At 41.7% G+C, this 22,183-nt stretch overlaps 2 protein-coding genes across 2 annotated transcripts; one reads left to right on the forward strand and one right to left on the reverse strand.

Annotated features, from left to right (window-relative positions):
* Nucleotides 1–88: 88 nt before the first annotated feature.
* On the forward strand, nt 89–5,601 carry LOC110531658 (perforin-1). Its single transcript, XM_021614977.3, has 7 exons — nt 89–363; nt 779–1,149; nt 2,760–2,923; nt 3,034–3,253; nt 3,351–3,490; nt 3,614–4,037; nt 4,744–5,601. Exons 1-7 carry the CDS (start codon nt 357–359, stop codon nt 5,200–5,202), a joined length of 1,785 nt encoding a protein of 594 aa, XP_021470652.3. The 5' UTR covers nt 89–356; the 3' UTR covers nt 5,203–5,601.
* On the reverse strand, nt 5,441–21,536 carry LOC110531659 (interferon-induced very large GTPase 1). Its single transcript, XM_021614978.3, has 7 exons — nt 21,271–21,536; nt 20,822–20,919; nt 16,650–16,741; nt 13,798–13,924; nt 12,810–13,067; nt 12,438–12,698; nt 5,441–12,330 (listed from the first exon to the last, which is right to left on the reverse strand). Exons 1-7 carry the CDS (start codon nt 21,390–21,392, stop codon nt 7,589–7,591), a joined length of 5,700 nt encoding a protein of 1,899 aa, XP_021470653.3. The 5' UTR covers nt 21,393–21,536; the 3' UTR covers nt 5,441–7,588.
* Nucleotides 21,537–22,183: the final 647 nt, after the last annotated feature.

Genomic DNA, 22,183 nt, shown 5'->3' on the forward strand with positions numbered 1-22,183 from the left:
ACTGCTGGGTCTAGTCTTGTTTTTCTGGTGCCACGAAACATTCACTAATGCACAGATATTAACTATCTGTCTGCAAAGGCTTTCTTATAAGTGAACACCAACCCTCACACCTAAACACACATAGCAACAGCAGGTGGTGGTTCATAACCAAAGGAAACTGCAGGCCCCATCTACATAAACAAAGCCTTGACCACAACTGAAACGCCGCCTCCAGGATGGAACCCACAGACATCTTGCTGTTTGTTTCCCTGTAGTTAGCTAGTCAGTAAGACATCCGACAGACACAGAATGCTCCATTGTTCCATGATCATCTTCATCAAACCCATCATCATCACCAAGAGATTGTGATTGATATTATGTCAGGTAAGAGGTTATATATCTATGCTTACTCTCTATGTATGTCTCCAAAAGAGAGCAACACTTGTTTTTTCCTCCCTTTTCTTTTTGTAGGGGAACAGGAGTCTGCTCACCCTACACATTGTATAGTTTAATGGAGATAGTTACAGAGGTGAAGTGAGCAAGGAGAAAGATGAGCTGTGCAGTTGACTCAGGGCTCGAACCCCTGTCTCCCACGCGGGCATATGTACCCAGGAATTAACAGTGATTTTCCGCTAGACAAATCAAATTACGCCACAATATCTTTAAATTAGACACGTTTTGAGTTCTGAAAACATCTGACAAACGTTGATATTGGAATGTAATATCCCGTTAAGTTTACCATTTGAATTGACCTTGATTTAAATGTATGTCAAATCTACTTTCTCCTCCTCCTCTCCAGGCACACAGACTTCTCTGGTTGCCCTGTTGTGGCTGTGGGGAGCGTGGCTTTCCCCTGTCCTGTCCTCGTGCACCACGGGCCGGCCAGCAGAGTGCAAGGCTGCGCTGTCAGCTCCGGGTACCAACCTGGCGGGCGAGGGTTTTGACGTCGTCACCATGGAACGCAAGCAGGCCTATGTCATCGACGTGGACACCTGGAGGAAGAGCGATAACGGGACCTGTACCCTCTGTGTTAACCCTTTCATGGAAGGCCAGACTCAGAGGCTGCCTGCGGCTGTGGTGGACTGGCGTCCCTCGCAGAAGTGCAACATGAAGTTAGCCAGTATGGTCTACGACTCCAGCGAGGCGTTTGTGAGCAGCAGCCAGACAGAGGTAATACTACTAAACTCAACATGTCAGGTGTTGGTTGCTGAAAGAAAAGTTACCAGACATGTTCCATACACATAAAAAGCGTATTTCTCGAACATTTTGCAAACAACTTTGTTTACATCCCTGTTAGTGAGCATTTCTCATTTGCCAAGATAATCCATCCACTTGACAGGCGTGTCATATCAATGAGCTGATTGTGCTGCAGACAGTAAAAGGCCACTCTAAAATGTGCAGTTTTGTCACACAACACAATGCCGCAGATGTCTCAAGGTTTGAGAGAGCATGCAATTGGTATGCTGACTGCAGGAATGTCCACCAGAGCTGTTGCCAGAGAATGTAATGTTAATTTCTCTACCACAAGCGGCTTCTGTCGTTTTAGAGAATTTGTCAGTACGTCCAACCAGCCTTCCAAACACAGAACAAATACTGTATGTGGGTGAGCGGTTTGCTAATGCAACTTTGTGAACAGACTGCCCCATGGTGGTTCTGGGGTTATGGTATGGGCAGGCATAAGCTACAGACAACGAACACAATTTCATATTATCGATGGAAATTTGAATACACCCGAAATACCGTGCCGCGATCCTGAAGCTGTCGTGGAAAAATTTGGTCGGTGATATTTCACAAATACTGGAGCATGTGAGTTCAAACAGACTTTCATTACCACTTAACAAAAGCCGAGCTGGTTCATGAGTACAACAGCCTTCCAGTCTTGGCACACACGTTTGATATATTTGTCGTCCTTTCGCCACACTCACAGTAACTCCTCTCAATGGCTCATCCCCTCAGGCATTTAGCCACCGTTATCTTATTGGTTTCGTATTAGAGGGCATGGAACCCGTAGAGCCACAGAAATAGACACAAATAGTCTGCACTCGCCTTAAGCCAGGTTCATGCATGTAGGACCATAGTAACAGACCTTGGCACTTTACAGGAATAACCATGCATGTCATCCTGCTAACTCCTCTGAAAGGGACACCCCTGTTCTGGAAAAAACCCAAGAGGCTTAACCATAGCAACAGTACATAGTTGGCCATAACACAGTTACAGGAAAAGCCAGTCGTGTCCACACCCCAGAGAGGTGCATGTTTAATGGTGTCTAATGACTAGTTTTGCTGGCTCCTTCTGAAAAAAATTATTGCCACATATGTCCTGAAAAATTCACAATGAATCCCATTGTGAATCCCATTGTGAATCCCATTGTGAAGCCCATTGTGAATCCCATTGTGAATCCCATTGTGAATCCCATTGTGAAGCCCATTGTGAATCCCATTTTTTCTTTAAAGGTTTCTGTGACCAAGAGATGCATATCTGTATTATCAGTCATGTGAAATCAATAGATTGGGGCCTAATGAATTGATTTAAATTGACAGATATCCTCACATTAACTGTTACTCAGTAAAATATTTGGAAGTTTTACATGGTGCATTCAAATTTTTGTTCAGTATATAAAATATATATTTATAGAGAGAGAGATATTTATAATAATAGTCAGAAGTATAATAATAATATAAATAAGAATAATTGATTCAATATATATTAAATATAGCTCTTTTCCCAATACTCAAAGTGCTTTATGTGGGTAAACTCACCTTATCCACCACCATGTGTAGGTAGATGTCAGTTGGAAGATTGGTCTGGACATTATGACCCCCCAGGCTAAGGGGTCGGTCATGGTGGGGGGCACCCACTCCAGAGCTGCCAAAACGGTGATGAGCCAGTCGAAGAAGGACAAGTACAGCTTCATCAAACAGGATATACACTGCTCTTATTACAGGTGATATACCTTATAAATATAACATCACTTGTATTCTAGAAGTTTAACTTTATAGAACCAACACTGCTCTCTACAGGCTATAAACTCTCCATCGTGTGTTTCTTTCTCAGATACCGCCTGCTAGATGACCCTCCCCTGCACCCTGAGTTCTCTCGCTCCCTGGGCCTCCTGCCCCCCCTCTACACAGCCCAGACCAAGGTTGAATACAGATATTTTCTTGCCAACTTTGGCACCCACTTCATCAAGAAGGTTCTCCTGGGGGGGCGGGTGAAGAGCGTGACCTCCCTGCGAGTGTGTCAGGCGGCCCTAAGTGGCTACAACGAGAACGAGGTCAAGTCCTTTTCAATCAAAATATATTAGTAAATGTATTTGTCTATTTATTTATTTAAAGAAAATGTACATTACGTTAAAAACTATAATAATCCAGGTCAAGGACTGTCTTGAGGCTGAGGCCTCCGTCGCCACCGTTACCGGAACAGCCGAAGTAAAGACAGAGACCAAGTTCTGCAAGGCGGATCTTCAGAAACGTGACATCAAGGACCGCTTCAGCAGCACCTTCCAAGAGAGGTTCGATTGATTTTGATTGGATAGATTTTTGGGGGTTAATGGGCATTATACAAGACTTATAAAACACATATTTCCATTGTGATCCTCGTTTAAGACAAATCATGACTAATTATGAACAAACAGGTTTACCGAGGTGGTGGGGGGACAGACGGACGGGACGCCAGACTTGCTCTTCTCCCAAACGGGTGGAAACTCCAAGGCCTTCGCTGATTGGGCGAGCAGCCTGAAGACCATCCCTGACGTCATCAACTACTCCCTTCACCCCCTCCACCTATTGGTGAAGCAGGCAAGTAAGAGGGCTGGGCTGAAGAAGGCTGTGGAGGACTACATCCTGGAACATGCTCTGGTCAAGCGCTGCTCTGGGAAGTGCAAGGGAGGCTCCAGCTCCAGTGCCCACGACTCCTGCCAGTGTGTGTGCCAGGCCAGCAAGGAGATGACCAGCCAGTGCTGCCCGCAGGAGAAGGGCCAGGCCCGCCTTACCGTCACTGTGAAGAACGCCAAGGGCCTCTGGGGGGACACCACCTCTGAGACCGACGGCTTCGTCAAGGTATTATCTCTTTTATTTTATCTTACTAAGAAATTTGTTTTTAAATGGACTTGAATGCTAAAGTCTAGGATTTTACGTGATTTACATTTCCGTAGCCACATCCCTCTACACTATGTGGACATCCCTTCAAAAGTATGTGGACACCCCTTCAAATTAGTGCATTTGGCTATTTCCTCCACACCCGTTGCTGACAGGTGTATAAAATAGAGCACACAGCCAGCCATTGCAGTCTCCATAGACAAACATTGGCAGTAGAGCGAGGTCCATAGAGAAATGGTTTGTCGAGATCGCTGTGGCCTGCATAGAGCCCATACTTGAATGGCCTGCATAGAGCCCTGACCTCAACCCCATCGAATACCTTTGGGATGAATAGGAATGCCATCTGCGAGCCAGGCCTGATCACCCAACATCAGTGCCAGACCTCACTAATGCTTGTGGCTGAATGGAAGCAAGTCCAAACAGCAATGCTCTAACATCAAGTGGAAAGCCTTCCCATAAGAGTGGAGGCTGTTATAGCAGGAAAGAGGGGGGCAACTCTATATTAATGTCCATGATTTTGGAATTAAATGTTCAACGAGCCGGTGTCCACACACGTTTGGCCATGTAGTGTATATACTAAAACAAGCAGGGGGCCCCATTTTTTATTTTTTTTTCTAATCACATACAGTACCTTTAAACAAAGTTTGATTTGGTTTGATCCGTCAAGGTGTCAATGGATGGAGCAGCCATGCAGACCAGGGTGATCTACAACAACAACAACCCCGCCTGGAACAAAGTATTAGACTTCGGTTTTGTCAAGCTCTCCCTGGCCAGCGAGCTGAAGTTTGCTGTGTATGATGAAGACAAAACCTGGTACAAGTCTTGGAACGACCTTCTGGGGGAGTGCAGCGTCCGGCTGGGTTCTCACAACAACATGTGTCCCATGAATCATGGAACCCTGTACTTTTCCTACAAGGTTGACTGTGCCACAGGACTTGGGGGCTCCACCTGTGGGGAGTATGTCCCCTCTGGGATGAACTCTGACCTCTCTAACCTCTACACCTCCCGCAACTCCCTCAACATGACCCAGGATCTGCTGGCTCACATCCGGATGGGCCGGCCCCTAGGAGACCCCCTGGCTTTCGTGGTTAAGCAGAAGGCTAATGGTCATGGAAAAAACACATGAATCTCACATCGCATGTGAGGGATAATGGTTACCCTTGTCTCCTTGCTCTCAGTAAGCTGTGATCAAAATCGCTATGCTATGCACTATAAACCTTATCCTGGCCTATCTAACTTTAAGGCATACGATTTCTAACCTATTGTTCTGAACCATAAATCATTTTACTTTGGTAAAAAAAAAAATCATCATCAACAAAAACATCCAAAGTGCTGTATATCCTATGCATTTCTGAAGGTAATGGTTTATACACATGTTTATATGTTTATTGAACAGGGGCCATGTACAATTATAAAATGAAATATCATGCATTCAAATTGACATTTATGTTTTCATTCTCTCATGACTGTGCCATGTTGTTTGTGCTACCACTGCAATAAAAAGCTCCTTGATTTGAAATATTCAGCTGCTAGTCCAGAACATCAATTCATTGACCCTCACTTGAAAACTAATGTGCTGCTTTGATGTTGTATTCAATGGAAGCCATTTTTCTCTAAATATATAATCATTGAATACATTTTAGAAAGGAATATTTACTACAGTTGGTGTAGCCTACTTTGTTGACTGCACCTCTTCATTGCCCAACTGGACCAGTTCAAGGAGTCACTGTTAAGATTCTTTTCCATTGATATGTTATACAAGAAAGTAATTTCTTTATTATGGAATATATTTGGTGGGAAACACTAATACATTAAGCTGGGTTGGGGTCAATTGCATTTCAGCTCCAGTCAGATCAGGATGTACAGTACACTAAAATTACAATTCCAGATCACTTCAGTTTCAAACAATTTTAATTTGAATTGGCGTTTGGTTCACTTTTGGAATTGACCGGAATTTAAATTGAATTTAACCCAACCCTGACAGTAGGAGGCATCAGGATGATTGTGTGTGTACTTCAGGGTATAGTATTGTAAGTACACAATTTAATCTTACTATTCAGCTACTACAAATAGCTAAGCACTGACATTTCACAGGGACAATATCATCTCAAAGTCTCTTAGAAAAGCGAAAAGTTTAGAAAAGTATTATATTCTCACAATTTCCCAATTCAATGGTTTCTCAACACTTTCCTGAATCACAGAAGTGTAAGTTAAATGTCAGACCATGATTGATTTTACCAAACCCAATGTTACAGAAAAATGAAAGATAAAACCACATAAAAAAAACTGTAAATTAATACTAGCACAAATACAAAACAAAATTAGAAAATGATTCTCTGTAAATACGACCATTTATTTAAATGTAGAAGATTCACAAAAATATTATGCAATATTCTGCAGTTCGCATCGGACAACAGATTCCTTGTTGATTGTTATCAGTGCCTGCCAAAGTAGACTGATAGTCACAACAAGTTCAAGGACTGATGTATCTTTTGCGAATTGCTTTCAAGCAAAGAAGCTGAGGCACAGTGTATAACAGATTATCATTCCTGCCACCATTTTGTGGCTCTTCGATTAGACTATTCTGCTAAGTGATGAAGCAGATGCCTTTTCTTGATTCTGTAAACTAAAACCTAAAACATAATCAGATTTAAGCATCTTTAAGCATCTTTATCATAAATGTATCTTCTTTGTTTAGTGTTAAATCTGACCCTTTTTCTTACCGGCAAAGGCTTATTCTTTTTTTTTTACTATGGCCCGACACTCTACAAGATGCTATTCCTCTTCGCGAGGATGAATGGGCTCTCAATTAAAAACTTTTTTAGACACAGGGAATACCTGGATAAAATACCTGAAATTCACTACTTTAATTTATCTGCTTACTCTGCCCTCATATTCAAGTGTTATACCATATTATTTCCAGTGACAACTATGTGGAGTTTGTGCAAACAATTTTGTCAGCTTATTACAGTATTATAGACCAAATGTTTTATTTAGCTAGGCAAGTCAGTTACGGACAAATTAATCTTTACAATGACGGCCTACCCATGCCAAACCTGGGCCAATTGTGCACCGCCATATGGGCCTCCCAATCACAGACAGATGTGATACAACCTGGATTCAAACCAGGGACACCTTTTGCACTGAGATGCAGTGCCTTAGACCGCTGAGCCACTATGTCCTGGGATGCATGTAGAAGAACCCTTACCTTCTAATGGCTTGTGTGGCTTGTGCATGTCATAGAGCAAAACATTACTTGTGTGTGTTCGTGAGAGTCTCAGCTTTTCATAGTGGGGTCATAATAGTTTTATAGCTCAAACCGTTCAGACATTACAGACGTTTTTTTTGTGAGAACAACCGTTTTTTTCGGGGTCTGCCCTCGTCTCACAAACACTGCTCTAGTTCAGCACCTGTTAATTTGCGCAGGCGAATGGTTGGTTTTGGCAGATGCAGAAGATATAGACGAATCTAATGCAAAAGAAACACCAGTCTGTAGCTAAAACACACAATGTTTAAAAGGGGTTAGAAGCACTAGAATGTGCTGGCGATACCGTGGGACTCAAAGCATTAGTAATGCTAAAGGACTCTCTAAGGCTCTTTTCTGCCTGTTCCTTTGTGATCAATTTCCAGGAAAGGGGGATATCTCCTGGGCATGCATCATACTCTTTGGAAAATTCCTTGTTGAATTTTGCCATCACATATTTCCAGTAGTCTGAGGCTTGTATGCTGGGATCTGCTGGAATATGCCAATTGGGAAAAATGTCTCTGTACTTTTTGAAAGGGTGGTATTTTCCATTTGTCTCATAGCATCTGAAAGAACTCTCACTGAACACAGAGGAGGAGCAGATATCAGTCACGAGTTCCTTTGAACCATCAAACCTGTATCGACCAAGTCCCTGTGGTCTGTGTATTGAAGCACAGTGATCATTGTGGGCCTCCCCTCCTGCCTCGCATGGTGACTTGCAGAATGGACACTGCTTCCCGCAGCCAAACACTCTTGTGAACAGGACGTTCTGTGGTTTAATCCTCAGTTGTTCCAATTTCTTACTTACATCTGTTGCATTTCTGAATTCTTCTCTCAGAGACTGTTCCATCTCCACCACAGATGTTTTGAGCCAGTAGGAAAACTGTTCCTGGTTGGAATTGTTGAGGATCATGGTGGCTTCCAATGCATCTTGGGGGATGACCAGCTTCTCTCCAAGTTCCCTGCATATGTCCTGAATTAATTCCTTTATGTTGCCATTCTTATTCGTCTGTACTTTTGTGATTGCCTCAGTGATGACTCTGATGATCCCTTTGAGTTGACAGTCTTCCAACTCAAACATTTTTTTCCCTTGTGAAAATCGTTTCAACATTTCACCCAAAATCCAATTCTTGACAAAGTCTTCATAGTGACAAGTGTAACTCACGTAGTTGGCAAAGTTGAATTCTGACAGTAGTTGCTTCAAGATAGAGTACTGGAAAAATGTCCGAGAGCTGAATTGAAAGGCATTCTGTCCTGTCAGCATTTCGTCAACAATTTCCGGACCCAGGGAACTGGCAACATAGACTTCTACTGCAGGTTTAAGACACAGGTTGGTGAACTCCACAGATTTCTTCCGACACTGATCTTGTCCATTGAACAAGTCTTTGAAGTTCGCCAAGTATTTACCTTTGAACTGTTCAAGGCACAAACGAGGATTATTGTCACAAATGAACTGTTCATGCATTGATTGGAAAGCCCTGGATGCAAACCCACAAATGTACAATTTAATGGAGACTTCAAATTTATCGCTTGTTTCAAGATTTTTGTTGGCGTTCAACTTCTCTTCAATCATATGTATTATCTCTTGAATGTATGTGTCATTGTAATCTGTTTTATTTTGGATGTTCTCATTCACAAATTGTTTGCATATCTCTATAAGGTTGTCTGCCATGGCCTGGGTTTTTCTTGTGTGCTCATCCATGTACAAACCCTTTAATAATCTCTTGAAAAACCCCTGTGGAGTGACTATGAAGGGTTCTTTTCCATGATCTTCAAGTTTCTCTTTGTTCAGCTTTTCATTCACTGAACCTCCCTTCTGCTTCAGGTTAGACCGGAGTTGGTTGAAAACATCGCTCACAACGTCTCGTTTCTTTAATCCTGTAAAAGAGAGCTCCTGCACGGTTTCCTCCCACACCTTTTCAAATTCTCTATCAAGGTCCTTCTCTGACCGCTCAGAATGGCTCTTTCTGCAGTCCTCAAGCAACTTCAGCACCTTCTCCTCCATCACGGCTGTGTGGTTTTTCTTGATTGTGTCAAGCTTTTTCATTCCTTTTCGAATCTCAAAAGCAGCTTCCAGTTTACTCATTATAGAGTTTTCCATCTCCCTTTTCATACTTTTGGTGCTGTTTGCAAAATCCTCTCTGTATCTCTCCACAAGGTAGACATTGCCCTCTGTCTGCTCGTAGTACTTGGTCAGGTTGTCAAGAATGGTCTTCTCCCATTTGACAAGTTCCGTTGAGGCTGCACTTTTCAATTGACAGAGAAAATCCCTCTCATCTCCTGTCTGAGATTTCATTGCTATTGTTCCAAAGTTGGAAATCCTTGCTTCAGCACTTGTCATCCATGTGTGCATGTGTTTTCTGACAGACCATTCCCACTTGTTGAACTCAATGCACAACTTCATATAGGCATCAGCCACCAGGCTGTTTCTGAAGCTGAAGATGAAGTTTTCATACTTCACAGCATTCCAAAGGCTTTTTGTCCACTCTAGAAAGTCCATGATGTTGTTCCCAGAGGCTTCACAGTTCTGGAAGACCTTGATCATGTTATTTTTGAACTCGTAGACGGACTCGCTGTACCCGGCATTGACAGGTGCCATTGGAGGGTTTCCATGCCAAAGTCCAGGGATGTACCAGTTACCAGTCTCTGGGTTGTACTCCATCACATCTGTGAAGCTCATGCTCTCCTCCTTGTTTTCCATTCTGGCTGCTGCCTGGGTCATCTCATTCAATTGCTCCAAGAGCATTTTCCGGTCTCTCATGTTCTTGTCGTGTGCCGAGACATCTGCCACATTCTGGTGGACAAACTGGCACTTGGGTTTCTTTCCCACCTCTTTCATTCGGAGAAAAGCGTGGACGACGATCTGCAGGATGTCTTTCATCTCAATCGAGTTCTCCATGGCAATATTGATAATTGTGACATCACTTAGCCCAACAACTAGAGTGGCTAGCTCATTGTCATGCTCATAGCTGTCATCCAGCTGTACCAACTCTGGAGACTTCAGTCCTTCTGTGTCGATGATCACGAGGAAATCGCAGTTCAGCTCTTTCTTGAAGTCCTCTTTGACTTTGATGAGAAGCATGAAGGCCCCTCTTGTGCATCTGCCGCTACTGACTGCGAACTGCACTCCAAACATTGTATTCAGTAGAGTGGACTTTCCTGTGCTCTGAACACCTAGAACGGTTACCACCAGGATCTTGTTCTTCGGCTGCACCAAGACATTGAGCTGATGTAGCACATCACTCACCCATCTCAGAGGTATGTTGGACGCGTCTCCGTCCACCAGCTCCAGAGGAAACCCATCCAGAAGCAGCTCAGCACATAGTCTGGGCAGGTGCTGCAGTTGTTTCCGTGACTCTTCAGTTTCTCCCAGTAAGACTGCAGATTCGTACAGTTGACCCATTTCACGTAGGAAATGTTCGGTTCCCAAAGAACTGTTTGAAATCTGTCTATCAAGGTATGCAATTTCATCTTGGTTTTCAGACCAATTCTGAGACTTTTCTTTATACATTTCCCTCAGGCCAGAAAGGTTTTTACGAGCCATATTGTCCAGGTTCATTCTCATCCATTTCAAGAAGTAGGACCTTTCTAGCCCTGTGCTTGATATTGCATGTATGAAGCAGGTCATTGCCTCTGACATGTCATAACTCCTTTGCTGTTCCCTAAGTTGTCTCTTCTCTGTTTGGAGTTCACTTTTGTACGTCTCAATGTTCTTGTCACCAGCTTTCCGCAGTCTACATTCCTCCTTCTCCAGACGTGCCAGCTCCTTCCAGATCTGTCCTTGCAAGGGAAGCTGTGTTTCCTTATACTGTGGTGTGTCATGAATTTTTGATGTGATTGCATCCGCATTTTGCTTGGCACTCTGACATTCTTGGCAGTCCTCATCAACAAAGATCCCAAGCTCGTGTGCCACTTCAGCCATCTGCTCCAATGGCATTCTGGACTTTGAACTGTTGATGACCTCCCCAACTGTGTTTCTCAGGTTCTTCACAAAGTCTGCATCATTCATCTGTTTGGTTTTCAGGATGATGTTGCTTTTCTTCAAGTTCAACTCTGCTGCTGTTTTCTTTAAAGCATCAATGCTGAAGCTCTTGCTCTGTGGGTTACCCACCAGAAACAGCTGTGCCTTGGTGTTTTGGCTGGTCAGTAGCTTGTACTTGTTGTCCAAGTTGTCGAAGAACACAAAGACTGCTGCAGAGGTTGAACAAAGAAAGGAGTATTGGGTCTCAAAGGAACTGATGTCCCCTCTCAGATTGGTTACAGCAACAGCTTCACCAAAGATGTCAATGTTCTTGTTCCCACAGGGAAGGTACCAGCTTATCTCAACCAATCCATTGGATATCCTCCTTGGACTATCACCACATTCCATGTCATGGTGGACAAACGTGTCGTGATACTGTTGGGGATTACTCAGTAGCTTGTTCAGAATCTGTGACTTGGACACAGAGCACTCACCCAATCTGACAAAAGAGACCATGGGGAGGTCAGAGAGAACAATCCTGTCTTCAACAAATCCTCTCGGGTCTGCCAATGAATGAGGCCTAAACTTCTTGACAATGTCTCGCATTGCCCAAAGCATGAGCATGCACTGTTTTGTGTCACAATTGGGTAGAAGTAGGGGCACAGAAAACTGACACATTGACATTTTCAAGACCATCTCTTGCTGCAGAAAACTGTTAGAGCACAGAAAGAGAGCAGTAACAACGTCTAAGGGGTTTACAACATTACTAGAGTCCAGGTTATCAACCAGACTCTCCAGATCTAGGTCTATGTTGCAAAATGAAGCATCACAACTTTCCTCGCCTCCTGATGAGGTACATTTCACACTCCTAGCTGTTACATTAACCATCATTAACCTCTTCAGGAAAGACCATGGTAGGGCTGAGAGGGTCTGAGCGGGTTCATCTGTGACGGTCTTCTCATCGATCTGCAGCACGGTGCTCAGGGCGAGCTTCTCTGTGTAGTGTTTCTCCAACCCCAGGTCCAACAGCAAGCTCTCCAGGTGGGTTTCTGTGGGGAAACGAGAAGGGTTTCAGATCTGAGCGCCTTGGTTGACAATCAATCCATTAGAAAGCATCCTGTCAAAGTAACACAGTGAAAATTCTTAATACACTCACTTGTGCGTACATATGTCACAGCAGACTTGCTTTGGGTCCCGTTTTTCAGCACCGTAGAGACGTGGAAGGAGTATTTGACACCTGGACTCAGACTGGAGAACGTCAGGGTGTTGGATTCTGTTGTTATCTTCTGCACATCCTCTCCATTACAGGAACAGGTCACGAGACATGCCTCAGGAACACCAACACGTTTGTCCCAACTCAGAGACACTGATTCACTGCTGACATGATCTATCTTTATCTTTTCAGGTGGCACAGGTTCTGCAAAAAGGAAAAAGGACCCAATCCAATTATAACTGAAATAATGAAAACACAAGTTAAACATAATTCTCCCTGTAATGCAAGAGGCCATGTTTGAATCAAAGCACTTACTTGTATACACGGACATTGTGACCGATGCTCTCTGATTCCTATCGTCAGTGACCGATGAGATGCTGAAAGTGTACTCTGTCCCCGGGTACAAGCCTTCCACGTCAGTGCTGTTGGATCCTTGGATGGACAGGATCTCTCTCTGGGTGTAGCAGGAGTAGGTCAATTTGTACCTCCATGCCGGGTCAAAAGGAAGCCAGCTCAGAGAAACAGAGTCACTGCCAACATAGTCAACTGTTATTTCTCCGGGGGAGGACAGCTCTGTGAAAGAGAGTAAAAAGTTCAGTTATAAATAATGTTCATCTCTGGGAAAGAGTTGTAGCAGCTAAGGATGGGCACAGTTATTCGAATATCCAAATGGAGTTTAGTATTCGATTACTTGTGTGAATGTTCATTTTAGGAGAAAATGAATATTAGGCCTATTGTAACAATGAAAAGCTTGTGTTATTAAATGATATTATCATTGTGACATTGTTACACACAGGGATATACCATGACATTTGAAATTCTTAATTGAATAAAACAAGTTTTTATGATGATGGTATGAAAAGGTTCTAAATTAATACTTTTTCTGTATACTGTATTATCGCTACTGTTGTTATGCTAGCAGTGAAAAACAGATACAACCGCTGACGGTTATTAACAAATACAACTGATGTAGTGGTAAATCAAATTGGTGGGTAACTGCTTATGGTTGTTCACAGTGAATAAAATAATGCTCCCTATATTTTATGCACTTTTCCATGATATGCGAGTAAACTCTTGAACATAATACAAATCATTGACATGTGTTTTCCTCCCACTACACCACTGGTTACAACATAATATCACTACAACTCCCTAATATGCATACAGATGCAGTGTTTTCATGTGAATGGAAAGAAACCGATATTCATTTTATGAAATGATAAAAAATACTCTAAGCTTGACAATAATTCAGAGATACAGTATTTTGTAAATTATATACATTTCTCTAATATTACTGAAGCACCTTCTACAGCAGCCTCCATCTGTTGAGCTGGCTCAACCTCCAGACCGTCAACTTGTACTCTCTGACATGTGTCCTCATCTTCCCCAAGTTTTAAGTCAAGGAATTGATCACTTGCATCATGAAAGTCCTTCAAATGAATAGAAAAACGTTCACAGCTAGAATGAAAGGTTTTACACGTTCAAATTTCTGTCAATGTAATGATAAAAAAATGTCCCCACATTGCAAATTGGAAAGCAAATTACTTGATAAAAGAGGGCACATTTTAAGGACAACTACAGAAATTATTCACACCCCATGATTTTTTCCACATTTTTTTGTGATACAAATTGAGATTGTAATGTATTTAATTGTCATTTTCTGTCAATGATTTACACAACATACTCTGTAATGTCAAAGTGGAAGAAACATTTTAACATTTGTAAAACATACAACATATTAAAAATAATAAGAATATATACAGTGCATTTGGAAAGTATTCAGACCCCTTTACTTTTTCCAAATTTTTGTATATTTGTATTCTTCTTTTCAAATCATCAGTCATTATTGTGGAGTCACTACAATGTGTTTGATCCATCCTCAGTATTCTCCCATCACAGCCATTGAACTCTGTACTGTAACTGTTTTAAAATCACCAATGGTCTCATGGTAACGTCCTTGAGCAATTTCATTCCTGTCCCACAGCTCAATTCAGAAGGACGACTGTATCTTTGGCATGTGCCCGTGGTTTAATTCATAATCTTACAGCATATTAACTTGAACATGCTTAAAGAGATATTCAATCCCTGATTTGTTATTGCTACCCATCCACCAATCACTGCCCTTCTTTATGAGGCTTTTGAAACAGCTCTCTGGTCTTTGTAGTTGAATCTGTGCTTGAAATTCAGTACTTGACTGGGGGACCGTACAGCTGTTGCATGTATGGGGGACAGATGAAGGGTTAGTCGTTCCAAAATGATGTCCACCCCTATTATTTCACACAAAGTCCATGCAACTTATTATGTTATTTGTTAAGCCAAATTTACTCTTGAACTTATTGAGGCTAAGGAATAACTAAACAACGACTACATTTTGGTTATCACATTTTCGTTAATATTTTTTTAATGTGATATGTTCTTCCACTTTGACATGACAGAGTATTTTGAGTAGACAAAAACATACAATTAAATCCATGTAAATTCCACTTTGTAACACAATAAAATGTGAAGAAATCGAAGGGGTATGAATGCTTATGCAAGGCACTGTATGTACAGTACCAGTCAAAGGTTTGGACACACCTACTCATTCAAGGATTTTTCTTTATTTTTACTATTTTCTACATTGTAGAATAATAGTGAAGACATCAAAACTATGAAATAACACATGGAATCATGTAGTAACCAAGAAAGTGTTAAACAAATCAAAATATAGCCACCCTTTATATACCAACCCTTTGCCTTGACGACAGCTTTGCACACTCTTGGCATTCTCTCAACCAGCTTCACCTAGAATGCTTTTGCAACAGTCTTGAAGGAGTTCCCACATATGCTGAGCACTTGTTGGCTGCTTTTCCTTCAATCTGCGGTCCAACTCATCTAAACACCACCTCAATTGGTTTGAGGTCAGGTGATTGTGGAGGCCAGGTCATCTGATGCAGCACTCCATAACTCTTATTCTTGGTCAAATAGTCATTACACAGCCTGGAGGTGTGTTGGGTCATTGTCCTGTTGAAAAACAAATTATAGTCTCACTAAGCGCAAACCAGATGGAATGGTGTATCGCTGCAGAATGCTGTGGTAGCCATGCTGGTTAAGTGTGCCTTGAATTCTAAATAAATCACAGACATTGTCACCAGCAAAGCACCCCCACACCATCACTCCTCCACGCTTCACGTTGGGAACCACACATGCGGAGATCATCTGTTCACCTACACTGCGTCTCACAAAGACATGGTGGTTAGAACCAACAATCTCAAATTTGGACTCATCAAATAAAAGGACTGATCCACCTTTCTAATGTCCATTGCTGGTGTTTCTTGGCCCAGGCAAGTCTCTTCTTTATTATTGGTGTCCATTAAAAGTGGTTTCTTTGCAGCAATTCGTTTATGAAGGCCTGATTTCACGCAGTCTCCTCTGAACAGTTGATGTTATGATGTCTGTTACTTGAACTCTGTGTCTGTGAAGCATTTATTTGGGCTGCAATCTGAGGTGCAGTGAACTTATCCTCTGCAGCAGAGGTGACTCTGGGTCTTCCTTTCCTGTGGTGGTCCTCAAGAGAGGCAGTTTCATCATAGCGCTTGATGGTGTTTGCGACTGCACTTGAAGAAACGTTAAAAGTTCTTGAAATGTTCCACATTGACTCACCTTCACGTCTTAAAGAAATGATGGACTGTTGTTTCTCTTTGCTTATTTGAGCTGTTCTTGCTATAATATGTACATGGTCTTTTACCAAATAGGGCTATGTTCTGTATACCAACCCTACATTGTCACAACACAACTGATTGGTTCAATTGCATTAAGGAAATACATTTTCAAGGCACACCTGTTCATTGAAATGCATTCCAGTTGACTACCTCAAGAAGCTGGTTGAGAGAATGCCAAGAGTGTGCAAAGCTGTCATCAAGGCAAAGGGTGGCTACTTTGAATAATTTCAAAAAGAAGGTATATTTTGATTTGTTTAACACTTTCCATATGTGTTATTTCATAGATGTAGAAAATAGTAAAAAGAAAGAAAAACCCTGGAATGAGTAGGTGTGTCCAAACTTCTGACTGGTACTGTATATTGAACTGACAAGGTTTTTGATTCTGTATGATAAGTTATACAATACATATCTATCTTCAAAAACCTTTTGGTGAAAGAGGAACAGAAAACCCTACCTCTTCATCTGAAGAACTGTCCATTGGCAAGGTGTCTTCAGCCGCCCCACTCCTACCCAGGTCATAGGTCACATCTTTCAGACTGCCTGGCTCTGCAATACATTTGGGATAATAGATGAGCTCATGTTGCAGCACATCAAAAACATATAACATTATAAGATGCTTTATTTTCCATTATAAACTGGGTGGTTTGAGCCCTGAATGGCTGACAGCTGTGGTATATCAGACCATATACCACAGGGACGAGAAAACATGTATTTTTACTGCTCTAATTACGTTGGTAACCAGTTTATAATAGCAATAAGGCACCTCAGGGGTTTGTGGTATATTGCCAATATACCAAGGCTAAGGGCTGTATCCAGGTACTCTACGTTGCGTCGTGCATAAGAACAGCCCTTAGCCGTGGTATACTGGCCATGTACCACACCCCCTTGGCCCTTATTACATAATTATATAGAGTGGGGAGAACAAGTATTTGATACACTGCCAATTTTGCAGGTTTTCCTACTTACAAAGCATGTAGAGGTCTGTAATTTTTTATCATAGGTACACTTCAACTGTGAGAGGCGGAATCTAAAACAAAAATCCAGAAAATCACATTGTATGAGTTTTAAGTAATTAATTTGCATTTTATTGCATGACATAAGTATTTGACACATGAGAAAAGCAGAACTTAATATTTGGAACAGAAATCTTTGCAATTAGAGATCATTCGTTTCCTGTAGTTCTTGACCAGGTTTGCACACACTGAAGCAGGGATTTTGGCCCACTCCTCCATACAGATCTTCTCCAGATCCTTCAGGTTTCGGGGTTGTCGCTGGGCAATACGGACTTTCAGCTCCCTCCAAAGATTTTCTATTGGGTTCAGGTCTGGAGACTGGCTAGGCCACTCCAGGACATTGAGATGCTTCTTACGGAGCCACTCCTTAGTTGCCCTGGCTGTGTGTTTCGGGTCGTTGTCATGCTGGAAGACCCAGCCACGACCCATCTTCAATGCTCTTACTGAGGGAAGGAGGTTGTTGGCCAAGATCTCGTGATACATGGCCCCATCCATCCTCCCCTCAATACGGTGCAGTTGTCCTGTCCCCTTTGCAGAAAAGCATACCCAAAGAATTATGTTTCCACCTCCATGCTTCACGGTTGGGATGGTGTTCTTGGGGTTGTATTCATCCTTCTTCTTCCTCCAAACACGGGGAGTGGAGTTTAGACCAAAAAGCTCTATTTTTGTCTCATCAGACCACATTACCGTCTCCCATTCCTCCTCTGGATCATCCAGATGGTTATGGCAAACTTCAGATGGGCCTGGACATGCGCTGGCTTGAGCAGGGGGACCTTGCGTGCGCTGCAAGATTTTAATCCATGACGGCGTAGTGTGTTACTAATGGTTTTCTTTGAGACTGTGGTCCCAGCTCTCTTCAGGTCATTGACCAGGTCCTGCCGTGTAGTTCTGGGCTGATCCCTCACCTTCCTCATGGTCATTGATGCCCCACGAGGTGAGATCTTGCATGGAGCCCCAGACCGAGAGTGATTGACCGTCATCTTGAACTTCTTCAATTTTCTAATAATTGCGCCAACATTTGTTGCCTTCTCACCAAGCTGCTTGCCTATTGTCCTGTAGCCCATCCCAGCCTTGTGCAGGTCTACAATTTTATCCCTGATGTCCTTACACAGCTCTCTGGTCTTGGCAATTGTGGAGAGGGTGGAGTCTGTTTGATTGAGTGTGTGGACAGGTGTCTTTTATACAGGTAATGAGTTCAAACAGGTGCAGTTAATTCAGGTAATGAGTGGAGAACAGGAGGGATTCTTAAAGAAAAACTAACAGGTCTGTGAGAGCCGGAATTCTTACTGGTTGGTAGGTGATCAAATACTTATGTCTTGCAATAAAATGCTAATGAATTACTTAAAAATCATACAATGTGATTTTCTGGATTTTTGTTTTAGATTACGTCTCTCACAGTTGAAGTGTACCTATGATGAAAATTACAGACCTCTACATGCTTTGTAAGTAGGAAAATCTGCAAAATCGGCAGTGTATCAAATACTTGTTCTCCCCACTGTAACACCAGTGACAAAAAGCACTAAACTGACCGTCCTCATTCTGACAACTGTTCATGATATAGCCCTCCCACTCCCTCATCCTCATGCACAGCATACACACACACACTATAAAATACACTCACACACATGGATTTTGTTTTGCAGATACACTAACGTTCAAAAGTTTGGGGTCACTTAGAAATGTCCCTGTTTTTGAAAGAAAATACAAGTTTTTGTCCATTAAAATAACATCAAATTGATCAGAAATAAAGTGTAGACATTGTTAATCGTAGCTGGCAGATAGCAACCATTACTTCTGTGTTTCAATGGCACAGTTTTTTTTTATTTGACCTTTATTTAACTAGGCAAGTCAGTTAAGAACAAATTCTTAACTTCAATGATGGCCTAGGAACAGTCAGTTAACTGCCTTGTTCAGTGGCAGAACGACAGGTGGACCTTGTCAGGTCAGGGATTCAAGTTTGCAACCTTCTGGTTACTAGTCCAATGCTCTAACCACTAGGCTACCTGCCGCCCTGTGTTAGCTACTCCAAGTTTATCATTTTAAAAGGCTAAGTGATCAATAGAAAACCCCTTTGCAATTATGTTAGCGCAGCTGAAAACTGTTCTGAATAAAGAAGAAATAAAACTGGTATTCTTTAGACTAGTTGAGTATCTAGAGCATCAGCATTTGTGGATTCGATTACAGGCTCAAAATAGCCAGAAACAAAGTACTTTCTTCTGAATGAGTGGGAGGCCCCGGTGCACAACTGAGCAAGAGGATAAGTACATTAGAGTGTCAAGTTTGAGAAACAGAAGCCTCACAAGTCCTCAACTGGCAGCTTCATTAAATAGTACCCGCTTATTCACTGTTGACCTTGAGACTGGTGTTTTGCGGGTATTACTTAATGAAGCTTCCAGTTGAGGACTTGTGAGGAGTCTGTTTCTCAAACCCTAATGTACTTGTCCTCTTGCTCAGTTGTGCACCAGGGCCTCCCACTACTCACTCCTCTTTCTATTCTGGTTAGGGACAGTTTGCGCTGTTCTGTAAAGGGAGTAGTACACAGCGTTGTACAAGATCTTCAGTTTCTTGGCAATTTTTTCATGGAATAGCCTTAATTTCTCAGAACAATAGACTGATAAGTTTCAGAAGAAAGTACTTTGTTTCTGGCCATTCTGAGCCTGTAATCGAACCTACAAATGCTGTTGCTCCAGATACTCAACTAGTCTGAAGAAGGCCAGTTTTATTGCTTCTTTAATTAAAACAACAGTTTCAGCTGTGCTAACATAATTGCAAAAGGGTTTTCTAAAGATCAATTATCATTTTAAATGTTTTACCTTTATTTAACTAGACAAGTCAGTTAAGAACAAATTCTTATTTTCAATGACAGCCTAGGAACAGTGAATTAACTACCTGTTCAGGGGCAGAACGACAGATCTCTCACCACTAGGCTACCCTGCCCCCCCTCAAAATGATGAACTTGTATATCTAACACAACGTGCCATTGGAACACAGGAGTGATGGTTGCTGATAATGGGCCTCTGTACGCCTATGTAGATATTCCATTAAAAATCAGCCATTTCCAGCTACAATAGTCATTTACAACATTAACAATGTCTACACTGTATTTCTGATCAATTTTATGTTATTTTAAAGGACAAAAAATGTGCTTTCCTTTTAAAAACAAGTGACACCAAACTTTTGAACAATAGTGTATGTGGTAGTAGAGTAGTGGCTGAGTTCACACACTTAATGTAATGTAATGTTTTTTAATTGTATATAGCTGCCTTAATTTTGCTGGACCCCAGGAGTAGCTGCTGCCTTGGAAGGTACTAATGGACATCCATAATAAATACATACTGTATACAGACAATGGGCCAATAGTTTATCGGAATAGGGTTAAATGTATGTAATATGATATTCTAGCAGACTATTTTATCTAAAGAGACGCAGTCGTGCGTGTATACATATGGGTGTTCCCAGGAATTAAACCCACTATCCTTTTGCAATCGTCATAGCCTACCAACTGAGCTGGAGGACCACTATTGACACTGATACAGGATAAGATTGAATTGAAGAAATAGGCCTCCAGCCGACAGGACTCATCACTCGTCTCGAAAAGGCCGACGCTACTTACCTATCTCTTCTTCGACGATTGCGTTGCATCTCAAGCAAAACTGCTGTCCCTCCTCACAAAGGGTGTTACATCGAGGACACTTCATTATCTGAAAATGTCTGGAACACAACTCAATAGAAATATGTGCCTAACAGTAAAGTGAAATGTTGTACTAATTTAGACACCCCATAGAATGAATAAAACTGTTTATCAATGCCGCATCATAAGATCATAAGAATGTTGGGAAAAAAGGACATCTATTAGGCTACCCTTTCAAACATTTGCATTCGTAAAAAGTATTGGCTTTCAGCAACCTTGGTTTATAATCAGCTAATGTGATATTAGATTTACAATTTCGTTGGCTTACAGGTTGTATTATCTTTCACTTCGTTAGGATAAAAACATAAGTGGCCCTGTGATTTAAGCTATTAGACAGTTTGATAAGCAACACTTTACGAGACACGACTCACCTGCATATCACAACGCAGCTCAATGACAACGCATGATCAAACGTTCCAGCTACAGCACTAAATGCCATTGGGATGAACCATGTGTAAGTATGAAACTGTCTACTGTGCCAGACTGACAACATTCATGCCATCACATTTATAAAATGTTCAGTAGTTCACTGTATTCACATATAACTTTAGCCTACACTTTATTAGAATGTAGTTAACGTTAAAAAAAAAATATATATATAGCCTGATTTTGTTATCATTTGGTTCAGTCCGTCTATACTTTTATTTCAGTTTCATTTCACTCAAATGGTAAGGGGATAGAATAGAATAGACTAGGTTGAGTTTCGTTTTGACAAGGCAGACTGCAGAACGTTTTCAAAGGCACTTAATGAAGAATGGTCTTGAACATGAATGAACATTTAGCAGACTAATTGGTGTACTGGTTCAAATGTGTGTGGCTTGAATCCGAGCCATTGAACACTTTCCCTTCAAAGTCTGCTTGGTCCCAAAAAATTAAATGGCAAATGTTCTCTAAGTAGCCAACAAACTTTTAAAACTAGGGCTCAAAAGTAGTGCACTATAGAAGAAATAGGGTGTCAGACGCAGCCATGTTTAATTGTATTGTTTTACTGTAAAGTGTAGAATTACCTCCAGGGAGAGTGCAGTGTCCAGCCCGTTGTAGCTGGGTCTGTGTCACATGTATCATGGCAGCCCAGACAGGTCTTGTAGACTAATGTAAACGTTTACTATCAAATCAAATAGATTTTATTTGTCAGATGCGCTGAATACAACAGGTGTAGGTAGACCTTACCTTGAAATGCTTACCAACAATGCGCTTCTAGAAATAGAGTTAAAGAAATATTTACCAAATAAGCTAAATAAAAAAATGCAATAAAGTAACACAATAAAATTACATAACAATAAC

The sequence above is a fragment of the Oncorhynchus mykiss genome, chromosome 9 (assembly GCF_057628025.1).
Source record: "Oncorhynchus mykiss isolate SJ-2025 chromosome 9, ASM5762802v1, whole genome shotgun sequence".
In the NCBI taxonomy this organism is placed as follows: domain Eukaryota; kingdom Metazoa; phylum Chordata; class Actinopteri; order Salmoniformes; family Salmonidae; genus Oncorhynchus; species Oncorhynchus mykiss.

Coding starts and splice junctions, on each gene's coding strand:
- LOC110531658 (XM_021614977.3), top strand. Junction 2,924..3,033: donor ATACACTGCTCTTATTACAG/GTGATATACCTT, acceptor TTTCTTTCTCAG/ATACCGCCTGCTAGATGACC. Junction 4,038..4,743: donor AGACCGACGGCTTCGTCAAG/GTATTATCTCTT, acceptor TGATCCGTCAAG/GTGTCAATGGATGGAGCAGC.
- LOC110531659 (XM_021614978.3), bottom strand. CDS start 21,392: ATGTTGTCAGTCTGGCACAGTAGACAGTTTCATACTTACACATGGTTC. Junction 20,920..21,270: donor AGCTGCGTTGTGATATGCAG/GTGAGTCGTGTC, acceptor GTTGTGTTCCAG/ACATTTTCAGATAATGAAGT. Junction 12,699..12,809: donor CACAATGTCCGTGTATACAA/GTAAGTGCTTTG, acceptor TCCTTTTTGCAG/AACCTGTGCCACCTGAAAAG.